We start from the raw sequence: 12,538 nt of genomic DNA, 5'->3' as shown, positions 1-12,538 counted from the left end.
TATTTTGAAAAATTCAAGCATTCAATGTATAGTATAATATATTTTACAATAAAGTCCAATTTTCAAGAAACTTTCAATTTATAGCTACGCTACTATCATTACAAAAAAAATGAATATACCATAATATACATAGTACATAGTATATTCTACAGTGATATCAAATTGAATGTTAGTATTCAAATCGAAATAGTGTAGTTAAAGTTTAATGTTTTATATATTGGGATTGAAATGTTATATAGCGTTAACATATAATTTTAAAAAATTAATTAATGTCTTAAATTATCTGTAAACGATCGATTAATATTTACTTTTTAGAAAGAAGTGTCTTAGCTTCAATCCAATGTTGAAGGGGGTTAGTGATGAAACTGAATTGCTCATATATTTCCAGTGGAATTTCTATAATAATTAAAAACATACACTTTTTTAGATAATTTTAAAACCAATGAGTATATAATAACAATTAATAATTTATTCTATTCAAATATACAATTGTATACATACACATTTGCATACTTGTATAATGAGTCATCTGAATTTGTGTAATTTACTATTTATTTGTATATATTTGTACAATATTTATACTGCATTCACTTTGAATTCATAATGGCTATGACACGTGGTAAAGATTTCTTAACAGAATATTGGTTTGACATATTATTGCGAATTGTCTTAGTGGGATTATTTATGTAAGTTAAATGTAGTCTACTATAGCAATATAGCGGTTATACATATAAATGTACTACTTTTTTATATGAACAGTGAATTAGAAAATGCAGAACCATTTACTAGGAAAATTCATGAAGATGAATTATGGTTGTATAAAAATCCAAGGACTGAATCATATGTTCCAACCACCATATTATGGGTAATATATTCCATATGAAAGAGCATTATTATACATATTTTGAAATTTATATTTTATATAAATTAATTTATATATTTATTTTTAGCCTCTGGTTTTTATAATGCCTGCTATAGTAATCTTATTTGTCTTTTTGGTTTACAAAGACAAAACTGACATTTATCAAGCAGTATTATCTGTAACTTTAGCATTAGGATTTAATGGTGTCATTACAGATATTATAAAACTTGTTGTTGGTAAGAATTGTGAAATGTTAATTCTGTTTTGGAAGTATCATTATTCTCATAGATAATACCTTTTGCTAGGTCGCCCTAGACCAGATTTCTTTTGGAGATGTTTTCCTGATGGACAAACAAATCCAGATTTTAAATGTAATGGAAATCCAGTTCTTATAAAAGATGGAAAGAAATCATTTCCAAGTGGTCATTCCTCATGTACGTTAAAAGATAAAGTATAAACTATCAAGTTATATAAATTATATAGAAAACCTTAAATTTTATTGAAAAATTTATTTATCTTCCAGTTGCATTTGCAAGTTTTGGTTTCATTGCGCTGTATATAGCTGGTAAATTACATACATTTAGTTTAATGGGTAAAGGACAATCATGGAAATTGTGTGCATTTGTATTACCGATTTGTATTGCTCTCTTAATTGCATTGAGTAGAACTTGTGATTATCATCATCACTGGCAAGGTAAGCATATTTATTTATTGCATCAATAAATAAATATTTTAATTCCAAAAATATTAGATGTGGTTGCAGGCTCAATAATAGGATACATTTTGGCATATATGTGTTATAGACACTATTATCCACCATTAGATTCACAACTATGCCATAAACCATATGCTGCCCTTACTCGTCAAATTCAGTTGGAAAATGCAAAAAACAAAAATGAACAAATCAAATGGATTTAATGAATAAGAGAATCTAAAGTATTAAAATTATTACAATAATTTAAATCACATAATAATTCTATCTATAATTTTATTTTTTACTTGTTGATTTTTCTCTTTTATGAGTTATTTATAAATACGATAAGTAATATAAATATATACATTTATATTGTAAATATACACCTTGTATTATTTAAAAAATTCAATTTAATCAATAAAAAAGAACTTGTTCTAATGGAAATGAGGTTTATTTAAAACAGTTCGAAATAGTGTTTTTGAAATATGCGCGGGTACAACAGAGATGGATATATTGTGCATATGCGCCATTTTAGAAATTTTGCGTATGGTGCGCCATCAAGTTGATTTTAAGTTAAACAGAAGCAATGATGAAGTCGGTGGTGTAAAATGGTGTTAGTGCTTCTCGCGAGCTTCTTATCTTGATGGTTGGCCGTGAATATATCTTGATGAATTTTGGAATTCATTTGGATATTTCGTACGTTTCTGAAGGAGATTAACATTAAATTTCTCATATTGTTCACGTATAGGATTTTAATACACATTTTCCATATAAATTAATCGTTATATCAGGTTTCTTGGATTTGTGAAGTGACATAGTTATTTACGAGCTGTTGTGTTGGTGAAATGTTGTCTCAACTTCCTGTACATGGCGAAGACTCATGAGCGTCGTCAGTCGTGTTGAATAGTCAAACGCTAGTGTTCAAACGGTGTTTTATCCTTTTTACAAGAACTTTTTCCAGCCAAATTGATCCGGTTGTATCATCTGAATCAATTATATTGTGCCAGTTGTGTGTGAAAATGATGAACATGGAAACGGATGAGATTATCGAAGACACAAACACGAATCTTCAGGTACGCAACACATAGTAGTATTTTTGACCTGAAACCTACCGCCATCTTATGTTTCCTTATGATGGAGAAATTCACTAATATTTTATGATCGACCGTTATTTTCTGCAAAGCTTATATCTGTTAATATGCACTTCCCAAAGAAAATTATTAATTGTAGAAATATTTTATGTATACGAGAGGTTATAGAATACGATTGTGTGCTGTCATATATGATTGTGGTCATTTCTCTAAACTCTTTTATATCAGGATATTTATGTACATCTAATGACAGTTACCTTATTATCTTGACGGAAATTAAGATTGCATCACTTTTAATTTCTTTTATTTGATCAAATCAATACTAGTATATATTATGTTATCTGCAGAATATTACAAATATTTAGATTTGATTAGAATCACAGATATATCTTAAACAATATGACTCGAAATATTTATATATTCTTACAAGAATCATAACAAAGTATAAATTATACTTACTATGCCATCGCATGATTATTATTAAATTTTTACTATAAATATTTCAATATTTATTCGTATATTCGATTTATATTACTACTTTTGTTTGAACATACCTTTTCTTAAATTTTTTATTTTTGTAAATTTCTAGCATAAAATAAGAATATTTACAGCATAAAACGTAATGATTTTATTTTCAGATTGCTAGAAAATCGTAATATTAACTTGTTATTTACTAATTTATTTTTTGTTATGTTATTGTACAGTTGCTACATATATTTGATCGAAAAATTATTAGTTAGTTAATATTGAACCAGCATAAACTTGACCGGACACGATTGTCTTCGTTGTCAGAACAAAGGATAGATCGTTTGAACATAATCCTAATCTCCAAGCTTTGCAGACTGGAAACAACTTACTACATGATCAATGTTTTAACTCCCTTTTTACCTTTTCTCTTTTGTTTCTCCTCTTTTACAATCTTTACTTTTTTTAGCTTCCCTTTTTAAATTTTGTGCTAAGTTGCATTACACTCATCGTAACAGTAGTGTAAACAATTTAGTAGAATCTACAGTTTAATTCCCTTAAATTTATACGAGTTTACAATCGTTATAAAAATTAATGATTAATCTTTATTGTCCATTTTTGTCGTTTAATGTTACAGTGATATTGATTTGTACGTACAATTGGATATAAGCCAAAACTGTCTAGGAATGAATAATTTACATCTTTTTATCTTCAACTGCTGGAGTAGTTTAAAAAAAATTTGTTGCTTTAAAATTTGTACAGGGATCATATAGAAATTCTGTTTGATACGCGTTATTTGTTACAATAATGATTAATTATCTTCAAGATAAAATATAGAATGATTAGTCTGTAGATGAATAAAAAGATTTAACGATCTATCCGTGTATTGTGTTTAAGTTAAACTATAACACGTGTACTTCGAGGAGACCGCCAGAGAGAAAGAGGAATCGATTGCAATCCTTGCGTCAGATCTTGTGAATTTATGTAGTATCCTTTTTATCAATACATCTTTTACTCTGTATATAGATACAAATATAGAGATTTCTAAAGATAAATGAAAATTTTTTCCTACATATTTCACATTTACATAATCTTTAATAGAGTTTATATTGATAGAAAAAAACATATATGAGTATATTTGTATTATAATTAGAGTTATATCTATCAATATCTTATTAAAGTATGTCTGTCGTTGGCCAATGTAAATGAACTTTATATTGTGTTGTCAAGTTCTAAGTACGTGACTTACCGAAAAAAAGTATTACTCTTCTATTTAGTGCTAGTGACTCATCATTCCGGTTTCACTCGTTACTACATTACCATGCGCATTTTTAATTTTCTTTATCGTTTTATTCTCATCCAAATGTGTATAAAAAAAATAATACTACTTAAGAATAACGAGAAAGTGATGCATCGCGATTATCAATTTGCGATCTTTATAAAATTTTATAAACTCAAAGAGACGTGAATTTTTGTACATTTTACTCTAGAAACTTATTGTTTTTAGAACTTTCCTTTGTTTTATATTTATGGAGACAAAAAAGTGTTCTGAAATTTAATGCCGTAAGTATTCATAATCAAGGATGACAGGAAATTTCGAAACGTTCCCCTGGTTCATTGTTACATGCTTCGAAATGTACATTATTTTTTATGGGATTTTTCCACTAATAAACTTTATGTTTCTATTGATAGATGCGTCTCACTTTCACGTTTAAGAATATTTTTCTAATCATATGTGCATACACGTAAATCTATGTCATGCATCGATTTCAACGTACCTATGATATTTATTATTGATAAACGATAAAAAAACAAAGCACTAAAAACCACAAGGTATACGAACATCTTTTCCCACAATTCGCTCTTGATTGTCTTTTATTTATAATCTGGCGCATATGCGAATGCCAGTGATAATAAGTTAGATAGTATTTCGAAGAACTACCGACTAATATGATTTGCTGTTATCGATATCAGAATATTATTTTTTTTTATCCTATATACGACCGCATTAATCTGTGAAAACTAATAAAGAATGCTTTAACAGCATTCCAGTACATGTAGGTATTAGTATTAATTTCTTTATGAAAATTTTTAATTTATTATAATATTTGTATTATACATTTACTTGGAAGTTTTCGCGTTTTGCGTGACTACTTGCTAAAATGGAGAGAACACGTAAGGGGTACGAAGACAAAGAGATACAAAGAGCATAGATTCGACACGAGTTCGCGATCCCGTTATACTGGAACACCGTACTGAGAAACATTTTCAGATGATCGAGGTGTACTCCTCGGTCGCCAGGACTCTTCAATGTTGCTATGCTACCTTTTACAGTCGAGTGATCATGAGATCTCAAATCGAAGAATCATACTATGCACAATACACACATGTATATATATATATATATATATATATATATAATTATGCATTTTATTGAGTTTCGTGTGTTGGTCTTCATAAAAAGACACATTGATGGATGTTTTATTTTTATCATTGAAGAAATGCGAAAAATCAAACTTGAGTTTCTGGTGAATGATATTACAGGGATACATCATCTTGAGGCATTTAAAAATAACTTAAGATTGCGAATTCTTTTTATAAGTAATTAAAAAGTGAAAAATTCAGATTCTTGTGGATGATACAAATCTAGCCTTTAATTTTAGTTTGTAATTTTTTTTTAAGAAATCTGTTGCAAAATGGTGATGTTATTTGTCATATTCGAGACATCTTCTGCTAGAACGTCGATGGCTAGCCATCACTTCGGAGGAAACAAGAACATTTAAAATAAAAAATAATAAAGATAAATTTTTTAATTTTTTCAGTCAGCTATTGGTTCATATTGGTATGAATTATATTTTCTTGTGGGAGACAAAAGATTGCCTTGATTATCTTATTTCTTTTGCTTTGTGAAATTATTTTGCATGACAGGATTTGCCTATTCATCTCTGTAACTTCATCAGGAGCTTTAATTTTGACAAATCATTTTGGCACAATATTTTATGTGCTTAAAACTTGAAGAAACTTAAAACAAAAAAGAAAGTTTCTTTTTCTTGAAACTGTTAGAGTGATTTATGCCCTTAAAGGTAGTGAGAGATGATATATTTCTTCACTATTGCCATTACGATGTTGCAAATGTGTTTCAATCGTTTGAATTTTCAAGTATAAATGTTTAACTTCTATTGCGAAATATTTAATAAGATATGCGTCTATTATGAGTTTTCGCTTCCAGAAGTAAATGGCAAGCGCTAACAAGTAGGCCAGACACGAAATATTGGATTAGTGCAGGTCACGGTCCGTTGATACAATTTTCTTTATACAAATCGTTCGCTAATACGAATTAAGTAGCAAGCTATTTTCTTTTTTCCTCTTTTCTTCCAATTATAAATTTTATTACAAATTTCAAATATTACAATGAAATATTTAAATCAAGAAAAATAACAGTATTACTGTTCCGTATTTTGCTACAAATAATTGTGTATTTAGTTAATAATTTTTAAGTATTTTATTTGCGATTTTATTTTAAAGCATGATCATCAATAAATTATATTTATAGAAAGTACCGCGATTCAAAAAAGACAAATTGCATGTTCGAACGTCAATTTCTGTGAGCGTTTAATATTGTTTTGTATAGTATAGTCTATCTGAGGTCAAGAACCTGATACCACACTCTATCTTAAAATACATGTGTCACCTAATAGTTTTGCTGCTGTTTTATATAATACTTATAACTATTACGATTTAATTGTATTATGTATTAAACAGTTTTTAAATATACAATAAAAAATATATCTGAGTATCTTTATATGCATCCCTTAAAGTATATAATATTTACAGTATAATTGATCAAGGTATATCTTTGCATTCTTATAAAATCTGAATTAAATTTAAATAAAATAATGTTTTAAAGATTTACTTTTTCAATTAGGAAAATCTTTATAATGTGTACAATTTTTATAATGTTTTTACAGTATCCAATAACAATACTTTATGACCCTACTCGCAAGAAAGAACTGCCATCTGGAGTATCTGCACAATATAGGCAAGAAAAGGAAACTTGTATGAAACTCTTTGAGAAGTGGAGTGAGCCCGAACAAGTTAACTTTGTTGAACAATTGTTAACAAGAATGTGTCACTATCAGCATGGTCACATCAATGCATATCTGAAACCAATGTTGCAGAGAGATTTTATTTCTCTACTACCAAGTAAGTATTTCTGTCGAGATATTTTAATTTAAATGTTGGAATATATATATATATAAATTAGATCTTTTATAACTTATATTTCTGTTATCAGAAAAAGGATTGGACCATGTGGCAGAAAGTATTCTTTCCTATCTAGATGCTGATTCATTAATTGCTGCTGAATTAGTATGTAAAGAATGGCTCAGAGTAATTAGTGAAGGAATGCTTTGGAAGAAATTAATTGAATGTAAAGTTCGGACTGACTCAATATGGAGAGGTCTTGCAGAAAGGAGAGGATGGTTAGTTAATACATTCTATGAAATCTCATTCTGTGGTATCTGTTTATTTATTAATGTTTTTAGGATTCAGTATTTGTTCAAGCCAAGGCCGGGGGAAAGCCACCCAAATCACAATTTCTATAGATCTCTTTATCCCAAAATAGTTAAAGATATTGATAGTATAGATAACAATTGGAGAATGGGAAGATTTAATCTTCAACGAATAAATTGTAGAAGTGAAAATTCAAAAGGTGTTTACTGTTTACAATATGATGACCAAAAAATTGTCTCTGGTCTTAGAGACAATACAATTAAAATCTGGGACAGAAGTACACTACAGTGCATTAAAGTCTTAACAGGACACACTGGTTCTGTTTTATGTTTACAGTATGATGACAAAGCAATAATATCTGGTTCCTCTGATAGCACTGTAAGAGTTTGGGATGCTAATACTGGAGAAATGGTTAATACATTGATACACCATTGTGAGGCAGTTCTACATCTCAGATTTAATAATGGCATGATGGTCACTTGTTCAAAGGTCAATAAACTTTTTATATATTTAGCTTATATTTTAATACATCATATTTCTATATTAAATTAGTATATTTTTATATCCCATAAATTGTAAAAAATAACTATTTGTTAATTGTATTTAGGATCGTTCAATTGCTGTATGGGATATGACATCACAAACGGAAATTGCATTAAGAAGGGTATTAGTGGGGCATAGGGCAGCAGTAAATGTTGTTGATTTTGATGAAAAATATATCGTTTCTGCTAGTGGTGATAGGACTATTAAAGTATGGAAAACATCTACTTGCGAATTTGTGCGAACATTAAATGGACATAAACGGGGTATAGCGTGTTTGCAATATAAGGACTGCTTAGTAGTTAGTGGTAGCAGTGATAATACAATCAGATTATGGGATATTGAATGTGGTGCGTGCTTACGCGTCCTAGAAGGACATGACGAATTGGTCAGATGTATTAGATTTGATAGCAAGCACATAGTTAGTGGAGCTTATGATGGGTGAGTAAAAAAATTTTTTAAATTGTATGTTATGTTGTCTTTTACAGTATTACAATAACATGTTTATTGCTTTATGTTATAGAAAAATTAAAGTATGGGATTTGGTGGCTGCACTAGATCCACGTGCTCTAACTAACTCGCTTTGTATACGTACATTAGTGGTGAGATATTTTACATACTTTATTTTATTCTGTTCTATAAAAAGGCTTTAATAGTAATAAGTTATATCTGCAATATAGGAACACACAGGTCGTGTATTTCGTCTTCAGTTCGATGAGTTCCAGATAGTATCGTCGTCGCACGATGATACAATATTAATATGGGATTTTCTGAATTTTAATCCATCAAATGGATCTGTATCATCTTGTGGGCCTGCAGCAATAAATGCATCAGGTGTGAATCAATCTGATACTAGATCTCCATCTCGTAAGTACGATGAGAAAGATCTTTGTTTCATGTACTTGATATTTTCTAACGTTATGAATTATTTTTATAGCATTTGAGTGACGCATCCCTATGAATATTCCTTCATTGTGATATAATTGTAAGTTTAATATACTGTTTAAGATAGAAGATAAACTCATATATGCTTATAAATTTGCGTTCCTTTTTTTTTTTCGTAATTATAAAATATTTCTTGCTCTATACTTTGTAGAAATATGTTATATTCGTATGTTTGTTTCAGACAAGTGATTAGTGAGTGAGTTCAATGTGTTCACGGTAGTGTACGCAGGAAATGAAGAATCAGTGTCCAGTGTGAACAGCGCCTAGAAAAAAAAGAAAATCTCAGCAAAACACGGTCATTGATTTTGGTTTATTATTTGCTGTGAAAAGCAAAAGAAATTCTCTCAATAATAGGATATATATGGGGTGACACATAAAACTACGAATTAATTTATATGCGCTTGACGCACTGCGTTTAGTAACGAACAGTATAATTAAAAATCACATAAATACATCCCATGGATGTAAACAATTGTTTGCTTTGGCCATATTTGGAATTCTTCTACGCTCTATGACATGATAGAAGTTGACCACTTTCCTACTACTATGAAAAAAAGACTTACGATACGTAAAGAAAATGAAAACGTTTTTAGGCTGGATACACTTAATAAGATGGTAGCTGTATTATAGTAAATTAATAATTTCTTTTTTTTAATGTAATTAATTTATAGTAAGGAGATTGTAAAATGCCGTTTGATTGGAGTACTTATCTGGTGTGAATGTGGACATTCAAGTCTTGATATGTGGAAGGATTATTATAACTATCATATTTCATTACCTTTTAAATCTAGCTAATGTGAATTACTATACCCATGTTTAGTATTATAGATGTACAGCCGTTAATCGAAGACATAGTAGTTTCCATGGACATTAATTTTATGAAATTTATATTATATATTGAAAAGTAAATGGAAAGCTAATAACCTCTGCACAGTCATTGATATAAAATACCATTTGCATTTAAAATATAAAGTTCCATTATACCGAGATGTAAATATTGATTCATAAAAAAGCAATATAGTGACTCTGAGGTAATCTTAGCTGCTGTGAAGAAATTATTGTGTTTTGACTAATGATCTCGGATCATATGTTTCAACTTTTGTTTAAGCTACATCACATTTTCAATTATAAGTTATAAGTGTGCTCTGAACAATATTATATGAGTTAAAATATAATTGTCATTTTCGAGATTTTATAAATGCTATCAACGACATTATTTTTATTCCTATGGTAGTAATAGCACTAAGAAAAATATGTTTACTTATTGATATATTGAATAATAGAATAAACATGATATCTTCTCAAATTTTTCACGAAATAGTAATATATATATAAATATATATACATATATATTTCAGTAAATATTGCGACAGTGATTCGATATTTTGACCACATTGAAAAATTCAAAGCCAAGCTTACAAATATGTAATCCTTGATATTGATTTCAATACATATATTTTAAATTTTATACAACATAGATTTTGCATGAGAATTAAATTGTGAATATGTGCTTAAAAGAAGAAAAAAAAAAGGAATTAAATATCACAGATAAAATATGTCAAGTTACTTGACTTTTGCATTACATAAGTAACAGATAGTATATTTAGTAGTACTTGTACATTATTCTAATATTATACAAATTTTTACATTAAAAGTAAAAAATATTATGCAAAATTATGAACTGCATGTAGTCAAATCGGGTACAAAGAATTGTGATTTTTAAGCTAGAATGGTGGCATGAAAAATTTTCTATAACTTTATGGTATGTATATATGGGACTCCAGTGCAAACATTACTTTTGTAGTATGCAGCATGTTCTCAATTCATAAAATTTAATGAAAAACATAGAGCATAATAGAGAAAAATAGTGTAGCTGTGACAGTTATTAAGATAATCTCTTTGTAAGCACATACTTCATTATATTACAGCTATCTAAATACGTACATATATAGGTAGTATTAATTATATATTGCTGTTTCTTGGATTCCACTTTGGAATGTAAAAATATAAGTATATATATTTTTTATTTAGATTGGGGTCTTAAAATACTTCGGTGAATCCAATATGTAAAATTTCTTTATGCAAAAAATTGTTTATTTCATAGTAATTATGATAATTATTTAGAGATAGAAAATACAAAGCCCTGAGATATTTAATTTCTAAAAGTTTCGTAAAGAGCGACAATGTGTCTTATACATAATTTAGTTTTGATCATAACGTGAATGTTACATTTGTTCAAAATAATATTATGACAAGAAGTATCTTTAAGAAAACATTGTGATGTTTATTGTTAATATTAACATAAAGTTTCATGTATGAAATTAATTACACAAGAATAATATGAAGGCTGTGGAAAAGCTATACTTGAAATACAATACCTATGCAAGAAGATGCAATTTTAATGGAAACAGTATCCATCACTATCCCTTAAATTTAACATACTTTCATAAAAATCAAATTGTGATTAATAGAAAATTTATTTTGAAATGTCATATTTTTTATAAACGTATTGAAGCTGTAATCTTTTTGAATTTAAGCGTACAAAGTTTACTGAAAAAATATCTACTATGCTAGTATTAATGATCAAAGCTATTATATATCGATAAAATTAATATTTGCATTACAGATATAGGTAACATTTTCAATATTTATGGTCGATCTATTACCTGCATTTAATTATTTTCCGTTAAAACTAGTATTTCACGATATAGTACCTGATAAATTTTGTCAGATTATTATGACTTACATTATTTCAGATTTGAATACATTATATATATATATAATATTACAAGATTTTTACCTACGAAATTACGAGAGAAGGTATTTCATATATATTTGAAGTTAATATATTAATTTTATGTAACAGCACGAAATAACGCATCGTTTTACCAGAGATAAAGTTTTACAAAATTTTATGAACATTTAGAAATTACTTTGGCAAGAAAAGGCCCCAATCTGAATATTATATTTTCATTTTATTATTTCTGCATTATGTATCGTCATAACACAATGCTACATAGTATACAAAAATTAGATGCATAGTCAATCATAAATCATCATTAAGTCACTTTTTATCCAATCCCAATTGTTTCTTATTTCATGTCATTACACTATTGCAAAAAACTCAAGCTAAAACAAAAAATATATAACACAATTATCAAATTATTTATATATAATTTTGTTAAAAAAGGAACAACGATATCTATTTTATTATACATCTTCCTATTATTTGAAATATTGGAAAGTTGTTCAAAAAATTATTTAGTTTCAAGAAGTGCATTGTCTCACTTAATATGTTTTATGTTTTGTCATTTTTAATTTTATAATAATTCTTGCAAATTGTAAACTTTTATTTTTGTAATGAACATTTTATAAAAATTATTCAAAAAATTATTTATGAGATACATATATCGAAAAAATAAAACACTA

At 28.0% G+C, this 12,538-nt stretch overlaps 2 protein-coding genes across 3 annotated transcripts; both read left to right on the top strand.

Annotated features, from left to right (window-relative positions):
• The first annotated feature begins 80 nt into the window (after positions 1 to 80).
• Positions 81 to 1,837, top strand: LOC122575817 (phospholipid phosphatase 4). The gene is made up of 6 exons (XM_043745249.1): positions 81 to 686; positions 760 to 865; positions 951 to 1,098; positions 1,168 to 1,296; positions 1,386 to 1,556; positions 1,666 to 1,837. The coding sequence occupies exons 1-6, from the start codon at positions 604 to 606 to the stop codon at positions 1,683 to 1,685; spliced, it is 657 nt and encodes a 218-aa protein (XP_043601184.1). The 5' UTR covers positions 81 to 603; the 3' UTR covers positions 1,686 to 1,837.
• Positions 1,838 to 2,023: 186 nt separating this feature from the next.
• LOC122575816 (beta-TrCP) lies at positions 2,024 to 11,498 on the top strand. Of its 2 annotated transcripts, none has more exons than XM_043745248.1 (9): positions 2,024 to 2,629; positions 7,081 to 7,315; positions 7,407 to 7,593; positions 7,657 to 8,113; positions 8,232 to 8,605; positions 8,688 to 8,766; positions 8,845 to 8,998; positions 9,102 to 9,149; positions 9,291 to 11,498. In XM_043745248.1, the coding sequence occupies exons 1-8, from the start codon at positions 2,576 to 2,578 to the stop codon at positions 9,110 to 9,112; spliced, it is 1,551 nt and encodes a 516-aa protein (XP_043601183.1). In that variant the 5' UTR covers positions 2,024 to 2,575; the 3' UTR covers positions 9,113 to 9,149; positions 9,291 to 11,498. The 2 variants fall into 2 exon arrangements, with proteins under 2 accessions (XP_043601183.1, XP_043601181.1); XM_043745246.1 differs by having other exon boundaries at positions 2,026 to 2,629; positions 8,845 to 9,031.
• Positions 11,499 to 12,538: the final 1,040 nt, after the last annotated feature.

The sequence above is a fragment of the Bombus pyrosoma genome, linkage group LG15 (assembly GCF_014825855.1).
Source record: "Bombus pyrosoma isolate SC7728 linkage group LG15, ASM1482585v1, whole genome shotgun sequence".
Lineage (NCBI taxonomy): Eukaryota > Metazoa > Arthropoda > Insecta > Hymenoptera > Apidae > Bombus > Bombus pyrosoma.
This window is presented reverse-complemented; position numbering and strand designations above follow the sequence as displayed.